This window comes from Falco cherrug, chromosome 8, assembly GCF_023634085.1.
Source record: "Falco cherrug isolate bFalChe1 chromosome 8, bFalChe1.pri, whole genome shotgun sequence".
Classification (NCBI taxonomy): domain Eukaryota; kingdom Metazoa; phylum Chordata; class Aves; order Falconiformes; family Falconidae; genus Falco; species Falco cherrug.
Genome location: NC_073704.1, coordinates 13,102,580 through 13,122,306, shown reverse-complemented (window position 1 = coordinate 13,122,306; position 19,727 = coordinate 13,102,580). Strand labels below are relative to the sequence as shown.

The window sequence follows — 19,727 nt, the reverse complement described above, 5'->3', positions numbered from 1 at the left end:
CCCGCAGGGAAGGCGGGAAGCGGCTATGTACCCGGCGGCAGGAGAAACGGGGCGGGGATCGGTACCTGAGGCCGCCGCGGCGGCGGGGGCGCCCCCCGGCAGCGCCGCCCGCTGCTGCTGCGGGAGGGTGGCGGCGGCTGCGGCGGCGGGAGGCGGCCGCCCCATCAGCAACGCGGCCGCCAGCCCCAGGAGCAGGGAGGAGAGGCGCCCGCAGGTCCCCGGCATGTCGAGCAGCCCGAGGGCAGCGGAGGCATATTGCGGGCGAGGGCGCGGGCGGGGGGCCGGGACCAGCGGCTCCGGCGGCGGCGGCGGGACTGCGGCGGCGAGCGGCCGCCCCCACGCACGGCAGCTGCCGGCCGGGCAGCCGTGAGCCCGCCCCGCCCCTCGGACGTGCAGGGGGCGGGGCCTGAGCGCGGGGCGGGGCCGCGGGGCGGGCCGGGGGCGGTGGGCGCGGGCTGAGGGGGTCCTGTTCCGCAGCGGGGGGCGGCCGCCCCGGCGGGAAGCCCCGCTGCCTGCGGGCCCTGCGGAGCGCGGGGCGGGCTAACGGCTTTCCGAAGGCGCCTCGCCGTTAACGCCTGGCGGTAACGGCCGAGGGCAGGGAGAGCCGGGCCGAGAGGGGAGGGCGCGGGGCCGGCCGGCGCTGCGGTCTGTAGCCGGGTGGGCGCGGACATCAAACCCGCCGCGCTCGCTGGCTTTCAGCCCCCTCCGAACCGGCGGCGTTGAAGTCGGCTGCGGCCACGCTTGTTGCTGAGAGCGCCAAGGCGTATTTGCAACCCCGGAGCATCCCGTCGCGTTAGAGGGCAGACGCCTCGGACTGCCGCGTGCCCGCTCAGAGCCGCCCGTACTCCGGCCCTGGTGAGCGGCAGGCGCGGGGGTGAGCCTGCTGTGTTCGTAGCATCTCCTAAAGCTTTCATTCCACACACAAGCGTGCCTTTGCCTTACTTAGATGTTTATTCACATTAACGGTCCTGATATCAAACAACACGTGTGTTAGAATTAAGGATACGCATTAACTTGGGTAAAATTGGAATGGACGTTACCTAGGGTGGGCTCACAGAAAAACTCCTGAAGTTGTTGACCGGCAGCTCAGACTGCTACACCTGAGCAAAGGCAGCACATCTGGACACATGAAACTTGCACCTTCATCAGCACCAAAAAAACCCTCTGCCACAAAAAACTATTTCATTTGATGGGGCCTTTCTTTTACATAAGCAAAAAAGCACAACAACGAGGCAAATATTTACTTGATGTGGAACTCTCCTCCAGCAGCTCACATGGAGAGATTCTGTTTTGTTTAGAAACGTTTGTTCAGTACCTACTTGCCCAGTTAACAGCCCCTCAGCCAGCTTCCTATTTCAACCTTTTCTCTGGGCACTGCAAAGAAAAAGAGGCTGCTTCAGCACAGCCAGCATCGCGTGTTCTCAGGTGGAAGAAAGGGGTCCAGGGCAAGCCAGCTGGTGCCTTCAGCAGGCTGCTTCCTGCAAGAAACTTGCCTGACAAATGGGTATGGGGTATTGAGAAAGTGTGGTTCGCATATTCATTTCCATATGTTTTGTAGACTTGGGCTCTTCGAAAGATAACCTATAAGTTTATTCGGGGGGGAATAGCTGAACCAACGTGGCAGCTGCAACACTTTAAGTTAATATTGATTATGTGAATATGCACAATTATTCATTTATAAAGTTCTGAAACAAATTCGTTAAATACGTGATAAAAGTTTTATTGCAAATGGCTCCAAAAGAGGAATAACATGTGGAAGTTAATTGTACTGCATTTAGATAGATTATTAAGAAGGGATTAGAGCACACAATAGCACCCATTTCAGGAAAGAAAAAATCATAATCAGATTTAAGTTTTCTTAACCAGATTTTCTTTGAAAAGAGATGAAAGTCATTTATTTCAACTACCTGAATATTTACTAGAGGAATTATGTCCAGCATTAACTCCTGCAGTCTTTAAAAAGGTTGCTTACCCACTCAGCAAACAAATTACATCCGTTACCATCAACCACTGAAGGGATGCGACATGGCATCTGCTATTTTGTCAGGAACTGAAAAGCATGTACAGGAATGACACAGAAATGTAAACGTAGGTATATTCTGCAAAACTCTCTGAAAAACAGTAACACACACACATGGTCTACAGGTGAAATTATAAAGTCCAGTAATGTGGTATTTTACTGTCTGTTGGGTTTTGTTTGTTTGTTGGTTTGGTTTTTTGCTTCTCACACTTGGAAGGTCTGTATTGTGCATTTGTATCCTGCAAGCTTAAGTCTTAGCACATCCTCTGTCTCTGTCAGGAGAGGTAATGATTCAGCACCAAACTTTTAGAAGGTTTATCAGAAAGATGAAGTAAACCAGATTGATTGTGAAATATGATGTGAAAAGATAGGCCGCTGACAGCACTAACCCTAATTCTTTATGTGTAAGAGACAATATATTGCTGAGACATTCATACAAACTTTTGTTAAAAAAAAGGAGGCAGTCTCTGTAATTTTTACTGTGTTCTTAAAATTACTTGAACTGGCAATTTTAAAATATATTAATGTACTAATATGTAATAAAGTATTAATGCATTAGTAATTAAATTACAAACTCACTAATGATAAAAGCATGCAATAAAATACCATACATGTATGCAAAGAGTCAGAAACCTAGACACTGTAAAGGAGCATAATTCAGGTCAGGCGGTGGAGTTGTGTTTATGTAAATAACCTCAAGACATGGACCATCATTTTGTTTAAGGTAGTTATGGTGTAAGATGGGAATTCGAAAAACGACTCTGTTGCCTTGTTGCTGTTATGAGACAACTGTTGCCACTAATTCCTCAATAATCATTAATTTGGAACTGCTAGACAGATGTAGTGATCACTGTGCTCGTACCTAACTGAAGGTATCATATTTAACAAAAACTAGGCCTGCATTAGCTGCAGTGTGTATTGAACAAATGGAAGAGTCATGCTTTGACTTACTGCTGTGATGTATCTTAGGCATATTCAGTGTAGCTACTGTGAAGCTGCTGGAAGTGGTTAATTAAAACACAAATATCAGTTTTTCATCTTTTCAGTGTCCCTTTTTACTATTTTCTTTAGGCTAACAAATTCTTTACTAGCAATCCAATGAACCCAGCAGCGTGGAGTTTTTCTAAAGGGTTCACAAGCACCAACATTTATTTCTAAGTAAGTGTTCTAGCAATGTAAAATAAACATGTATGCCTTTATTGTCACCCCATTCACAAAGATGAATATGATTGTTAATCAGAAAGAATGCAATACTAACATAAAATTAGTCTAATAATACAACAAGAAAAGAAATACCACCTCTGTGAATTTTCCTAACCAAAGGACAAGAATTCACCATTTTTTACAGTGATGTGGCAGGTATAAAAATCTGAAATACTTGCTTCTGGTACACAAAAATTTTAGTAGGAAATCAGTTTTCTGGTGACAGAATATAATTTGTGCCTAGATCCTCTTTTTTGCTTGTGATTACAATTTTTTTTGATTGCAGGTTAATGTGTGCCACTTTAGCTGAGAATGTGGAAGTTGTGTATATGTGACCTTTTTGTATTTAGTAGATAACTGTGAATTACAAACATATACTATGAAATATTTTCAGGTGAATTAAATGTTTGTTAAAAAGTAGGTCAAGAATTAAAAAAATCCAGAATTCTTGTTAATTAAGAGGTATTTTATTCCAAAATTCTAAATATCAGAGTCAACTCAATACATACATTTTTCAGTTTATCCAATCATAATATTTTGAAATTGTATACATATATAGAAAAATACAACCTAATAAAATCAATCAAATCTGAATTAGGATTAAAAGAATGAGTTGAAAAGATAACCATAGCTTAATAGCTATGTATTTGATATCAGTACAAAATTACTGTGCCACAATACCCACTTTTTAAAAAAAATTATAATTTAATAAAAATAAGGTGACTTGAAATGCATATTGCTCTCCTTACGTGTACCGAAAGCCTTTGAAACAAGTTCATAGTTACTGAAAATATTCCTGTTTATTTACTACACGACTAAAAAATCCAAAATGCAGTACTCTCATTAGTATGTTAATTTTCTGCTTGTGCAAACAATGCTCTACTGATTTCATGCACGAGCAAAAACAAAAAAGGCAAAAAAAAATATCTATTACAAAGAAACAAAATGTTACATTTTCAACATACTTTTATCATAGCAAATAGAGGTTTCCTTCATGGACTAGAAAGGGCCACCTAAACCTGTAATAAAAGTTTTTTGAAGATTCAAATGCTACATCAAATCTTCATTTACTTTGCAAAAGCCAACGGTCAAGTTATTCAACCTTAATGCAGCATATTTGGTGAAGGTAACTGCATGAAAGTTTAGATTTCCTGTGTTACATTAAAATTCTACACAATAGAAAAAAAATAGACCAGAATACTAAATACCATAATCACATGAAACAGTAGCAGTACTACAAATTCAAACCCATTATTGTATAGTCTCTAGGCGAATTTTCCACAGTGGACCTAAAGAATATTGTACCAATTCTCAATAACTCAAGAGCTAGTAATGGATACACTTCAGAATATACATCATGTTTCACCCAATGTGGGCGATCAAAAACTTCTTATACCATTCATTTATCACCTCAATTTAACACACTGGTTTTGTCAACATCCTTAAAAATATTGAGCATTGCAAGTCAACAAATGCTACATCCCTTCTTAGGCAAACAAAAATAAACAGATGACTTGGCAGTGAACTAAATCTGATCATGTTATATTGCACTTGGGAATTAGTAGCTACAGATTCAGTACCAAAGAGCTCAGATCCCACTCAAGTCAATGAGAGTTACTAGAGAGCTCAGCATACAATCATGATCCAAACTGTGGATTTATTTGTGATAGGATGCCACTGCCAATAGAGAACTAATGGGTTCTTCCCATCACAGAAATGGACAAACAAAAAGAACCATCTCTTTGCTGTAAGGCTTATATGACACCATCTTTTTATTTTTTATATGTCAATATCAGTATCACTTCACTGCTGAAACCTGAGACTTTCTTGAAGTTCATCATCCCCCCTCCATCAATATTGACAGAATCTGAACATAAATCTTTTCAAAACTTTGTATAAAGGTGGCTTTTAAAAATTCCTTGATCAGTTAAGCATGACACTTCCATTCTACTTTAGTGCCAACTCTTTTAAAGTTAATAACAATTCATTTCTTGGGCAATTAACTTCAAATATTTCCAAGGGAAATCGCTATTTCAGTATTTCAATTTTCCTTTTATAAAATCCTATTTTATTTTTTCCCCCTCAATAACAGCCAGCAGCATTGGCCACAAAGGATCACATTCAAAGCCAGCTGCAATGAATGTCAGGTTTTCTGTGACTTCATTAGACTGCAGAATAGGTCTTAGTCTGGACAGAAGACAAATACTGACTAGATTTTCACCAGGCTAGTGCTGCTCTGTGACTATTTGTGAGGGTGTAGGAAAAAAATACTGCAGGGCATATGCCAGGGTAACCAACGGCAAACCTGAATGTTGCAAAAATCTAAGTGCAATATGAATCCTTCAAATCACCAAGAACATGCTGATTATAGCCGAAATATTTTCAAAATACCCGTGAACGTTTACCTTAAAAACCCTTTAAGCATGGACACGAGTTCAGAAATCTTTGCTTGGAATAAATGTTCTATAAAGAAAGAGCATATATAATAAACTTTTTTAGAGTTTCCACAAGCATTATGTGAATCAAAGATCAACATGTAAATCAAGATTTAAAACATCCATATAGGACAAATAAAATTATAAACTTGTTATTGATACCTAAAAACATTTCCGCAAAGATTTCAACTTATGTTGATAAATGTATCCCATATGTGACTTTACAGTCATGCTTAATCAAAAGCTATCTCCACAATTTGGTAGTTTCTTGAAAGAAATATAAACCTTTAAATTAGGTTCCTTGCTTTATGTTTTCTAAATATTGTCAAACATAGTAATAGATAATGTGCATTTTGTAATATAAATCACTTTCTAATATTGATCATGAGATGCTGCAATAATTGCAAACTGGAGTACTTACAGAATTTCATACTCATTATAAAAGATATAGCTCTCTTAAAATGTTTTCATTGTCTAAATAATTACATAGCCATTGATTTTATATTAATAAAAAATATGTTTCTGAACATAACTCTGAAAAGAGGACTAATTCTTTGTTACTGTACTTGTATTTTTTTAATGCTTGCAGTATGCATCTTATGCATGTCGATCTTGACTCAAGGGCATTACTTTAATTCCAAAATACACTTCTAAAGTTTCTTTTAAAGTTTTAATATCATTCTACAACATCTGCTATAAGAATACATTAATGCCTCTAAGTCAGTATGCAATTTATACTGACACAAGTACATACATAGTCTGTGATTTTATTGCTGAATCTAGAATGTGATACGAAGTGTTTCCTGCACCCCTGTTCAGGAAAACATCCTGGGCAGAATCTTCCTGAAACACAAATGTTACCTTAAACTGAATTTGGGTTGTTATATCTATGTTCACTAAGTAATGTGTATACTCCATTTACATATGCTACTATTTTCTTTAACCAAAGTGGAAATTAGTGGACATGGGAGAAGCAACTATTTGGATTTATTCTCCAGTAGAATGCAAGAAAATAAAAATCACTTAAGTCTTACTTTATATAACTTCAATAAATGGAAGAAACGGTCTATAGCTACAGTAGTTGTACCAATGAAATGTACCTTTTTATCCTGACAATGAGCAAAATGAGAGTTCCAGTTGCCACAGTAAAATTAAGATACAATTAGCACTGACATTAACAGGCTAAAGTACCCCTTCCATGTGAGCTAAAGAGATCTTGATCGTGCTTTTTTGTTTGTTTGTTTTCACCTCCTTATAATGCCTAGACATGCAAGTAGTCTCAGAAATTTCAAGTCACCTTGGTGTGTACATGTAATGAAAGCACACATGTAAGAATTAGAGCTATAATCTGTTTGACAGTCTCTTAAACCTCTTAACTGACTAAGATTAAGATTGGGTAAAACCAATCTTGTTGCATATAGATAGTAAGTTGACAAAGAGTGTCAACTAGAAGCCTGTGTTAAGTAACTGAAAATGTGTTTCCCAGAAGTCACATTTTGAGGCCAGGATCATATCCTGACTCCTGATTCCTTACTGGATTACTAGTAACAATACTAGAAGCAAAGAAAAAAACCAAAACGTTGGCCACAATAAAGACCTTGAAAATTCAGTGAAAGCAGAATGATGCAATATAACCTTTAAAATAAACTAATTATATCTAAACATATTGTCTAAAACAAAAACATGTATATGGGTAAACAGGCAAGCCTGTGTCCAATCCATGTAGTGGCCCCTGCAGATTTTGTGCTGTCTCACTCAATGACTCAACGCCATCACAGTTGAGTAAGAAAGGACTTTTTTTTTTGAGTTTTGAGTAAGAAAGTTTTGAAAGAAAGTAAGAACGGAAGCCACATGTGGGATTTTAAATCCCAGAAAGGATGCAGAAATAAGAGTTGAATCAAACTTCATTTCAGGTAATTCTTGGTTTACTGGGCTTTGCAGTATTTGTGGGGGAAGATGCAGCTTTGAACAAAAAGCCCCAAGATACAAAACCAAACCAAACCAGAGTTTTTGTCCTTTTAAAAACTTGTCGACATAGAAATGTCACTGGTATAATTACGGTATAAATTTTTCTTTCTGGATGTGGCTGCATATGGGGAACTTATTATGTAATTTATTCCCTTATTGGAATAGAGAAAAAACAAATCTCATAAAAGGCACCTTTACTTGCAAGCCAAGCAACCTCCTAATTTGCTGCTGCATGTCTACAGAAATGCATACAGAAAATGTTTGGTTCTCTCGTAAGTGTAAGAAGCTTCATCTTACCACACCAATGCTGAGGGAAATAAGCTAAAAATGATGTAAACCTCTGGACTTTTGGTATGTTTAAAGAACAACAATGAAACAAATTTTGGTAACGAAATGTATTGAACCTAATGAAATGTCTTGTGCAATGAAATGTCTTGTGCAATGAAACATACAATGAATGAATTAAATAAACCAAGCCAAATCAACCTTCTCTTTTCAAACCCTTATGCATTGCCAGCTCTACTCTGTTTCATTTGACAAGCTCAGTGTTCTCTCAGGGCAGGTGGCAAGGCAGACCGGAGTGTGGCTGAAGTACTGATGTAACCTAGACGCATGGCTGGCAGATAGTCTAGTCTCCGTATTACTCCATCCTGCACTTGACATGGTCAACTACAGAATGTGACAATTAACACATTACAGTGCATCAGGTAACCTGTCAGAAAATATTCCCTCCACTGTTTTGCCAGAAACTGAGATTCAATCCAAGTAATACACAGACTTAATTTCAAACCCTGTGGGGGTTTGACCTGTGAACATAGAGGCTATGGGTTTTCTCATCAGACATTTCTGTTGGCAGCCACAGCCCAACATCTTGTCTCTGGCAGCACCTGAACGGATCCATGCTGCCAAGAATTCTGTGGAACACCTGGATTCTGCTCCATGGACACACACAGCAGAGTCTTTGGATCTTGCCCTGGATCTTTTCGCTAGGTCCCACAGAAAGTACATCCCCAGCTTTCTACCGCTCGCTTCCATTTCTGCAGGCTCAATACCTGCAGTAAGAGACCTAGGACCTGGAGAACAATATTTTTAAAGTCTAGAGGGAAACCACAAGACAGATGAATGAGCAGTAAGGGGAACAGGCATGCAGAATAGGTATCAGGGAAGAATGATTCCACTGAATAATCTCTTTCCTATTTTTTGAGCAGAAGGAAAATCATCAGCAGAGTTCATGGGTCAAAGAATATTCTTCAGTTTTCTAAAACAACCTATGCTCATTTTTTTGTGCAGTTAGCTTTCAAGAGCTAGGAAATGCAATGTAGTGTCATCCTGCAAAAATCAACTGGAACTAAACGTGTAAACCAGCAAGTATCTATGGAAGCTGTTGGCTTCAGGAGCAAATGCAGAATCTGTGTAGCAATGCATGTAAAGTTGGTTTGTGAATCAAAAAAGACGATGACTCGTACATCCCAATAAGTAAAATCATAGCACTACCTATTACTTAATTTTCTCACACACAAATTGGCACAGATGCGTTAGTCACATGTATGAACATAATTAATACAAAAAGGAGGATTTAAATATATTGCTATTATTTTGTACGTGCTGATACCTTCTGAGACCAGCACCTTTGCAGTCATGAATGTTTTTTTCTTGAGGGGGAATCCAATATTTGTAGCCAAGATGCAGGCATTTAAAAATTTCAGAACATCTTACAGATAAAACTCTGCTTAAGCTTCTGATGTTCCTTCCCCATTCTCATGTGGTTGCAGTTGTTCTCTTTCTTGTTCTTCCTGAGGTGGTCTCACACGTTTGAAAAAGCCCATCTGTGATTCAGAGAACAATAAAGAAATTGCATTGTGATATTCAAAACATACACACATCCTTTCCCTTTCCTTCTTGATCAGATCTTAACTGATTTGTTATTTTATTTTCTTCCCTTCTAATCTCTTATTTTTGACCTTCAAAGCTGATAAATATCAGGTGAAAAATTAAACTAATTCAGCACAATCACAGACATCCACTTTTATTGAACCCCTTCCTGACAAAGCTGAAATTTTTTAGTTACCCAAAAACTTAATGGATTCAGATGATTAGGGGACCAAGGTATTTCTGCAAGCTGCTGGTACTATTTTAAGTAATGTGTCACTAGTAGGGAAAAGAAAACAATAGAAAAACCCCAACTACAGTACTTACCCTGTACATAACAAACACTAGAACAGCCAAGAGCAATAATCCTGCTAGGACAGCCAAAATTATAACCCATACAGGCACAGGCATAGGCTGTGGTTGAATGCCCCATGTAATATTTGTAGTAACCTAACAGAAAAACACAATAAATCACACTTTGCATGGCAGTGGCATACTAAATTAATTCATACAGTTTAAGTCTTGTATATCTTTATTCTATAGTGTTTAAAATATTCTTAATACAGCATAAATTATTTTCTCCCTCCAATGTGAGTAAAGAGCTACAGATTAACAGTGACATAAAGACTTCACTGACCCAAATAGGATTTCTAAATTAAATAAAAACAAGGGGGTTTGGGTTGTTTTGTTGTTTTGGGGTTTTTTTTGATTGGTTGGTTGGTTTTTTGCTATCCGTCATGCCAAGGCAACATGTGTTCTGTAATGCTTGATGATTTTCATTAAAACTGTAGGAATCTGACACAATAGTTGGGAATTAGAGAAAAATAATTCAAGTCTTTTCCTTTTTTTATTAGAAGGTAGTATTCCTTGAAACAAACATCAGCTCCACAAAGCTTAGAAGAGAAAAAAGTTAATAATAGCCATTAGAAAGCATATTAAAAAATAAATCAATCACGATCCTTTTTCAACTCCTTTCTTAAGATCTTTTATGCTGTAGTGCCTTCAAATAACTTTTAACTGGGCAGCCCAAATAAATGACCTATATCTTCCTTTCTGTTTTCACCCTGTCTCCTTTCTCTTTGAAACTCTCTGGGACACAGATGGTCTTTTTGTTCCACATTCACACAGTATTTCATATAACATAATAAAGGTTCATTATTCAATTTCTAATTGCTACTACAGCAGAAGACAATTTTCAAGTAAAATACTTCTCAAACAACAGTGGCATTGACAAGAAAATCCAGACTGTTCATCAGTTTTTTCATTTTCAGTTAAGTCTTCAAAGCTACAAGTCTTGTTACTCCGGTTTTAGGACAGAAATTTTTGTTTTACCCTCAACTGTATCTGTATAACGAAAATTCATAGGTGAATAGTATTTGATAAAATTACAATTATACCGAGCCACAAAAAAGCTACTCAACAATTGTTCTTATATTAATTTCAAAGTAAGTATGTATGGTAACTCAAGCTGCATGTAAATGACTTACTACTGTAGAATTGTGGATATCTTCAAAGGAAAGGTTCTTGTAAGGGAACTCTATAACATTGAAAGAAGCAGAAGATTTGAGAGAATAGGAGTGATTCTGATTTTCTTTCTGTGTAAGAAAAAACAAAATTAGCATTGCACGTGGATACAAAAAGCACTTTTTTTATGTTTCAGAAGCAGGGACAGAACATTCAGAGTCACTCACATTCATGAAAGTTTGGGTCCAAAGGCGTGATTTTAAATACAATATTGCACTCTTTCCCCTTTCCAGGTGGCCAACTTGACAGACTATCTTTAAACAATCAGCATTTCCACAGCCCTGCATATAAAAATAGGAAGGATATTCCAAATACAGAAATACTTGAAAAGTTGTTAATGGCATTACTTTACTCATGCACATACTTTTTGTCCTCTTTTCCTGGCAAAGCACCATAGGCTATTCAAATATATTAAGTAACCCCCAGTACTGAATAATTACTTAGGATGTCCCAGAAGTTTGCATTCAGAAAAATACTATGGAAGCCAGTTGGATCCCAAAGGTGAAACAGCTGGCAGTAGCTTAAGGTATGTGTTTTATCTACATATGTAGGAAAAAATGTTGGAGGGTAGGTGGCAGTGCCTGGTCAATTCAGATTACAATCCTCCACATGTTTTTTGATAGGAAAACTCACGGCAATTAACTGCAGTTGGTGCCAACAAAATACACATTGTTGCATTCAGTGGAAGTCTTCAAACTTGACTGCCTGACCTAATCTATAAGCCATACTTAGGACTACTACAGTTCAACTGGCCTTTCTCAACCGCATTTCCACTAAAATCCATCAGATAATACTGATGCTAAACCATCAGTATTTCTAAAAGAAAGCAGAGCAAAACAAAGCCTCATGCTATAATTGTGATTTTAGCTGTACTATAGATAAAAACCAATGTACAGTGTAGGTACATCTGCCAGTGTTAAGTACAACTCAGTGTAATTATTACAAAGAGTGATGTTAGTCTCTGTGGTGAAATCCTGCTAAGACATTGGGAAGATCTGGCAAAACCCAAGCCCTCTAAAAACTCAAACAATTTTTAGAACTGCATTTACAGATACTGAAGAATATTTGAAGCTTCTCTCTAAAAAAATTAAGTAACTTTTCTCACCATAAAATAAGAAATAATTCCTATTTTCACTTTCTTTGCTCAGCCCTTCTTTTTTTTTTTTGGATCGGGGCTGTACTGCCTTAGTCCCATTGGTCCACCCTAAACTCCCAAGCCCTTCTCTGAGCTGCCTGCCTGTCCTGTCCTGCCCAAAGCAGGGATGGTTCATGTCTGCAAGCACAGTTACAAAGGCAGTGATACGGTAATATGTTTACTTTCTATTACAGATTATTTCCAATCTTGCTTAGAATGACGGGTCCTCCACGTGTGTGATTGCAGAATGTCCACTGATCAGCTAGGAAACATGTTGTGAAATCAGCTGCAATTTGTAGCAAAGATGATGACTGCAGCAGTCACCTGCTTCCTCTCAGTTAATTTACCAGCCTTCCTGCTATGAAGTACTGATTTTCAATTTCAGGGAATAGCACAGTATAGAAGGCTGACACTGAACAAAGGGCCCAACTTGGCCTTCGTTTTCAAGGACTTAAAATGTAACAGCACAAAACTGTAGGCATATGCCTCACTGGCTGACTACCCTGAGGAAAACTGATGCACATTGGAAGAAACCCCAGAACAGCTCCAGAGCATATGACATTTTTGTCTGTTAACTTTAAATACCAAACATGGATTTTCTGAAATTATTCTTCATCTCATGGAGCTTTCATCTCCATCTTCATTTAAAAAAACCCAAAAAATATTATCAGTATATCAATGCTGAGAGCTTACCAAAGTATGCACATCTCCTTCAATGGCAGTTATATCCCTTCGACTGATACGATGATCGTGGTTATCTTCCCTGCTAAGTGTTTCATTCTTATCATCATCTTTAGAAGCAGAAATCTAGGATATACCAAGAAACACCAAATCTTAAATAATTCTTACATTTTGATACTTGTGGACTTCAAAGTTAAGGTCAAGAGGACATATACCTGATCAGGTTTCTCTCTTTCCATCCTAGCTATTCTTCAGGACCTGGCTTTACCTACAGCTGTAATTAAAATGCTGCTCCTGCCTTTTCTAGATCACTAATGCAGATTTCTACTAAGAACACAGAGCTTTGAGTATCTTAAATTTTCTTTAACTCAAAACTTTTTCATATATATAAAAAAAATGTTCTTAGACTGCAATAAATAATTCAATTTTGCAATCTTTTATTAAAGATTTTTCCTTGACACTTCAGTTTTTAATTCTGAAAAAATAGCACTAGTGTGGTACTGATGTAACACATACCACTGTACATATGTACACATGTCCAGACACACACAAACCCTTTTTTTTAGGAGGGGCTTGGACAAGTATACAGTAGATCTAACAAATTATTTCAGTAATCCCTTAGAAATTCCCAATGTAAGATTGCAAATTTACATATGGGACTAGGCAAAGCCATGCTATTTGTCCTCTACATAACAAATTTATATGGCAAAACTTACAAGAGAGTTGTAAAAAAATACATTATTACAAATGGTATAGCAAAAGCACAGGGAATTTTTATTTATATATTCACTAAAGTTGCTTTCTGTTTATTAAAGATACGAAAGTATTTTTTTTTGTTCTGTACATTGTGTATCTTCCCTGAGTCTTTTTACATGTTTGCTTAAGTTCTTCTAGAACGACTATACTGATTTTTACCACTTGTTCTAATTGTCTTAGAATTCAGCTCTCTGCTCTCAATCAAATTTGCTGATTTTTATCTGATGTTTCTTTGTCTAGTCCAACCTCGGAAAAAGGAGTTTCTTCTGCTCTGTGCTGTGCAAACTGCATGTTTTGCTGGCAGCGATAGCGTACTTCTAAGCCCCACTGAAACACCCCCATTGACCTCTGATGGCATTGGATCAGCACCTAGACAAATAAGCTAGAAACTGAAAAAATAGTGCCATTTTCCTCCAAGAAATAAAGCCTCAACAATTTACATAACCAGCCCAGAAGCATCTGAAAAATTTTTGTTCACAACCACATTCAATATAATTACATTGCTTTGGACTTAGGACTCTTAGGGTACAGTCTTCAAGGGGAAAAAAAAAAAAGAGACAAATTTATCTTTGGGATGATAATCTGTTGTCTGCCTTTTATTTCAGCTGCTATATACTTTGACAAGTACTGTCAGACTTGTGCAGACAGCGCAGTCTTCTTCCTCAGCAACAGATGAAAACATAGCTCAGTGAACTCAGCGTTAGATATTCTCAGGGACTTGGGTATTTAGAGTGCATTTCCATAACAAGCAAACATACTTCATTCCACTCAAACAAAAGGAAAGTCCTGCTTACCTTGATTTTCAAGGGATTGATTTCCATATCAGAAGTGCAGTTCATGGGACCATCGATTTCATACTGAACAATATACAACAGCGTGTAGTTTTTATATTTGTAAGGCCACTGCAGAGTCATCATCACCTTGCTGAATGCACTTGGACCATTGTTTCTTAGCTAATTATGAAAATAAAGTTAACAGATGTAAACAAAACCAATGCTGCCTTCTTTGTTAATCCACATGTAATTGTTATTTTATATTTCAGCCATAAATGATACTGCTGCTATACCCACCCCCAACCGCTTACAGCAATAGCATCAACAACTTCACCTAAAAATGGTAGCTAAACATCAGACTCCCGATAAGCAAGATTTAAAATTACTTCTGTAATTTGACAAAAATTACTTTGAAGAAAAGCTATATGGCATTTTGTCTTGAAGAAATGTAAACATTTTTTCTTGAAAAAAATGTGGAGTTTTTTGTAGTCTATTGCATGAATCACAACCACTGTACATGCCTCAGCCAAGGGACTCTGAGCCAGACACATAACAGCCATAAGTTTTGTTAGATAAATGGTCTCTTAAGTTCTAGAACAGCTGTTAACTATTCTCATTCACACAGCACTCTCAGTAAGTTTTGTTTAATTAAACAGTCTAGATTAAAACTATGATCATTCTAAGGAAATTTTAAATACAAGTTTTCAAGGCAAAAGACTTTACAATAATGATTCAGAACAGTTGGAATACAAATGAGGATACTAAATAATTTACAGTCATGAGTCATTTTCTGAGTTCAAGTTACTTTAAATGTTTCATCTAGATTTCAAAGGGCTAGAAAATAAAATATGTGTAATGACGTAAAAAATCAGCCACTTCTATTTGGCCACTCTTGTCACATTAACTGCAGGCATTCCAACCCTTCCTCCAGATATCAATTACTGACCCAGCATTAAATAAATAAAACCTTTATTTCCATGGAGGAACAAAATGAAGACAGAACTTATCAATTACTCCAGAGAAAAGCTACACCAAAAGATTAATTTTCATTTATCAGAGAACTGTGTAACTGAAGTCAGTAGTAATTGCATACCTCATAGATATGCTGAACTAGAGGCCCAATATCATCTTCTGTTTCTGGATTCTCCTTTGGCTGCCAATTTGCAATAGGAAGGAATATGTGATCAGGAGACGATACACTAAACAGTGGAGCAAACAAGTCATTATTATAAAGTAAGAAACAATGTCAATCTCCAGAACATCTCAAAAAAGTCAACACACTTAAAATACAATCCGCAATTTTTCATCCTTTGTATATAAAACCATAAAGAGCAGAGCCTGAGTGGCTTGTATGTTAAATGTTCAGTTTTCTTCTCTACATGAAAAGATGAACCCTGTATTCAGAAACATTTTTTTCCCTGTCCTAAACTTTGAATTCATCCTACAACATCTAGTAAACCATTAACAGAACTAAGATATATGCATGTCATCCAAAATATACAAACTGTGAAATACTTTGATGATGAGAAATATTGATGATGCAGAGACTTATCAGTACAGTCACAAAAATAATTCAGTGTGCACCGAAAACAGTGAAGCTAACAATAATGCTTTTCAGTTGTGCCACCCGCTCATCTCTCGGATATTAACAAAATTAGGTCACAATAATGAATGTAGTAGAAATTTTAAAAAAATATGACTTGGGAATCCGAGTTAACTAGCTGAGCAAAAGAATTGTATAGCTTTTAGGTATCACGTACAGATTCCTGGTAAGCAAAAGCAATGGACGTAATGGAGTTGTTATGGTATTAATGCTATGCTTAAGACTGAAAAAGATGAGGGCATTGCAAATTTATCTTCAACAGGATTTTCGAAACCTTTGGTTTTAGAAAAGGTTTAAGGTTTTTTTGGATGAAAACTGAGTCAGTTAGTGGCGGAAGAAAGTGACCTGGAGAAAGGTGTGCAACTGCAAAAAGGAGGGGTGAAATTTTTTTGTCTTCCAAAAAAACCTTCTAGTAACAGAGGCACGAAATTCCTTTTTGGAATTCCATTTGTAATTATTTAGAATTATTTCAGAACTGAAAGCCCAAAGGGTGGCTAGAAGGAACCATATTTTCTTTATAATTAAAAATTCCCTATGGCTTCCTGGAAGCTTAGGCAGACCAGAAAGAAAGTTCATTGAATATAAAGAAGCAAACATGCAAAGCTCATTTGAGAAAGATGCTTATTAAAAAAGTATCAATGCTTACCCTCTAATTTCAACAGCTGCTGAAATTGCAAGGTCAGCCTGATAGAATGCTACCGGACTTAGATTGTCATACAGGTTGGAGCTGCAGAGAAATCAGAACTTAATGTCTTACATGAAATAAGCTAAGTATTCAAAAAAACCCTTGAAAAAGTAATCTGTAACAACATGACTCCTGAGCCATTGTAGGAAAATACAATTGCTAAAGACTAAGGAGCAGATTCCAGCAAGTTCTCACTTAAATGCATGACAGTCCCACCCTCAGCACAGTGTGGATGTCCCTTAGCTGGGAGAAGTCAATAAAGGACACAAAGTAATGCTGGCTCTGTTATTTAGCTGCCACATTTAAGAAAATTCAAATGCCAGGGCTGTGGGATAACATCAACTATATGGCTAGCAGGGCCTTAAGTTCCACTTCAAGACATCTGTTTTGCTCAGGGAATTCTTGGCTTCAAACTAGGCCCTGGGCAGACAAGTACATTAGGGCTATTTTTGCCTACTGCTCTACACAGTGTTTAAACCATTCAGTGAATACAGTTGACATCAGATTCCTACACTCCAGATACACCAAGATATGACAGATATTAAGGCACATAGAGTCATTCATATGTAAAATTTCTTCAGACTTTCTTTGTAAGCAGAGAAGAAGAAATACAGAGAATACTCCTATTCCCCTCAAAGTGCAGCTGGGAACAGAATCCTGATCTCCTTAGACACACGTGATTATTCTGTCTACTTAACTAAACAATTTCCTTTAGAAAGATCTTCCTAAATCCACTAATTGTTCTTCAAAACTGGTGTAATAAAAAAACACATGCAACAGTGTTTTCTTCCCAACCTGTAAATACCTCATTCTTTCAGAGACCACAGTCGTCATTCTAGGAAATGGGCCAGCTTCGGAAATCTAGCTTTGTGAGTTTAAGACAACTAATATGATCTTTAAAACCTCTTCACGATAATACCTTGATAAAGCCTGTCACTATGAACTGTGATTGCCATATTTGCCTGCATCACTGTTCTTGCACTCAGAAGTCACGTAAGGAAATTCCTTCCATAAAATGTGTAAAATGTTACAGGAACTTCCCTTCTCTTCCATCATGACTTAAGTAACCTCACTAACTTTTTTCTCCCTGTGAAAGGTAGTTTGTGACCACTGTTAGCCCAAGGAAGGCAACTGACAAAAATTATTTTCTGCAAAGAACTGGAGTCATATGCCACTGGCACAGCTTACTAGCTGATGAAGAGGGAAAAAATATTGAACAGACAGCAATGTGAGATCAAAGAGATATTTAATGCTGCCAAGGCCTTTGATCAGTATGGCAAACCACTGGAACACTAAAACAGAATGGCAGGTTTAAACTTATTTAACTCTTGTAGATGAAAAATGTGTATGTGGATGAGAATAATTATTCATTACATTTAAAAAAATGAAGCCTTTAAATGGAAAAAACACCACCCTTTTGGTTCACCATGAGGGAAAAAAACGCAGCTGTATTTGCACTGTCCATTAAGCTGCATAAAAATGTATTGAGTAAAGATATTCCTATTGATCACATCTCTAAATCTTTAATATCATGTCCAGTAGGCATAAATACAGATTTATATACCATATTTATATGAAAGCGCTGGTGCTTATCTTAAAAAAAAAAAAAAAAAAAAAAAAGAGAGGAATGCTACTGCTTTGTTCCATTTAAATTTTCAGTCTCTCTTATGCTGGCTACTGTAAAACACTTAAAATGGCTCACCGCATGTTGCTTCTGTTTAGACCATGTCACGCATTGCCTTTTCTGAAAGACTTACACTGCTCGTCCTTAAAATACATGAAATCTGAAATTCTGGTTTTACATCAGAAAGATTTCAGAGTTCAAACATCAGTTTTTAAACAGGGCTAGAAACCCAAAGACACAAGTCACTCTGTGACACTGCACAAGTGTCAGGAGACCACAATGGTATGAAGGTACAAAAATACGAAGTTTTACTTAAAACACTGTAAACGGTTTTGTTCCTCTTTATTAGTATTTCACTTGTGCTACGGTCCGTCTAAAAGCTGTAAGCAAAAGTGACTGCATTCACACAGAAAACTCTTGTTTTCTTACATTTATCCCCTCTATTTTAGAACATATTTCATTAAAAAGATGCATTCATTTTTTAAACAATTACGAGGCAAAGACCAGAGATTTAGTCCAGAGTGAAAATAACTGCTTAGTTTACAGTTTTCTTAGTGTTTTCTACCAGGTGAGATACATACTCATAGATTTCCATACCTTCGGATTTGCAAGGCAAACTTCACAGAGGTATCCATTTCAGACTGCTGGTGCACACTGAACCGCAGGCCAGCTAATAGCTTTAGAAAAAAATCACTGTGGTTCAGTGGAAGTGCAATAAAATACATGAGAACAGCTTCTTAATACTGTTATACTACAACAAAATTGCTTGTGGTCATAAAAGAACACACACAGACAAATGGAAAATAAAACTTATCCAGTTCATCAAGACTAGAAATGTACTGTGCTCTCTGTAGATTTCAGCTGATGCATCAATGCCACAAAACAGAAATGTAAGGTTTACATCATGGTCACCCCTCTTGCTTCAGCCATTTTTACACGTAACTGAGGCTCCTTCTGTGTTGCAAAATGTATTGTAGTCTAAAGAACAGGACACACTTTAATGATTCTAAATTCAGTTCCCAAGATTTGTTTTAAGTCAGTGCATGACAGTTGCTTCAACTTCTGCACTGTTCAGCTTGATATTCTTTGAAAGACTGGAAATAGCATTTATTCACCTATACAAAATGTGTCTTGGAAGAAAAGCACCATCAAAGTGTTGATAACTGTGACTGATTTTCACTGTATTTCCTCAGAAAATAAGACTTATTATGCCATATCATCATAGTATCTGCCAGGTCCTACTAATAATTTTTTAATTCTTCCAATTTCAGCTACATTTGGTGGAAGCGCAGAGGTCCCAACTAGACAAAACTCCCTCAAACTTGACTAAGTAAGACAGAAGAGAGAAGCACTATTAGGTTTCCACTAAGAGAAAGGTGTGTTAGGAGCTAGCTCTTTATTATATACTAAGAAATACTTACCAGATAAATCTAAAGACAAACTCATGAAGG

At 37.5% G+C, this 19,727-nt stretch overlaps 2 protein-coding genes across 3 annotated transcripts in view; both read right to left on the bottom strand.

Annotated features, from left to right (window-relative positions):
- The window catches only part of FAM171B (family with sequence similarity 171 member B), a 35,221-nt gene extending 34,849 nt beyond the window's left edge, over window positions 1-372 (bottom strand). For both annotated transcript variants that reach the window (XM_055719101.1, XM_055719102.1), the window contains exon 1: window positions 66-372. In XM_055719101.1, the coding sequence (XP_055575076.1) occupies window positions 66-225 (160 nt within the window). In that variant the 5' untranslated portion in view covers window positions 226-372. The remainder of the gene's footprint in view (window positions 1-65) is intronic.
- Window positions 373-3,668: 3,296 nt separating this feature from the next.
- Window positions 3,669-19,727, bottom strand: part of ITGAV (integrin subunit alpha V) — a 50,726-nt gene continuing 34,667 nt past the window's right edge. The window contains exons 22-30 of the mRNA XM_055718252.1: window positions 18,874-18,953; window positions 16,614-16,694; window positions 15,458-15,563; window positions 14,386-14,544; window positions 12,848-12,961; window positions 11,187-11,300; window positions 10,983-11,090; window positions 9,823-9,945; window positions 3,669-9,452 (exon numbers count right to left, since the gene is read on the bottom strand). Coding sequence (XP_055574227.1) covers window positions 9,357-9,452; window positions 9,823-9,945; window positions 10,983-11,090; window positions 11,187-11,300; window positions 12,848-12,961; window positions 14,386-14,544; window positions 15,458-15,563; window positions 16,614-16,694; window positions 18,874-18,953 — 981 coding nt within the window. The 3' untranslated portion in view covers window positions 3,669-9,356. The remainder of the gene's footprint in view (window positions 9,453-9,822; window positions 9,946-10,982; window positions 11,091-11,186; window positions 11,301-12,847; window positions 12,962-14,385; window positions 14,545-15,457; window positions 15,564-16,613; window positions 16,695-18,873; window positions 18,954-19,727) is intronic.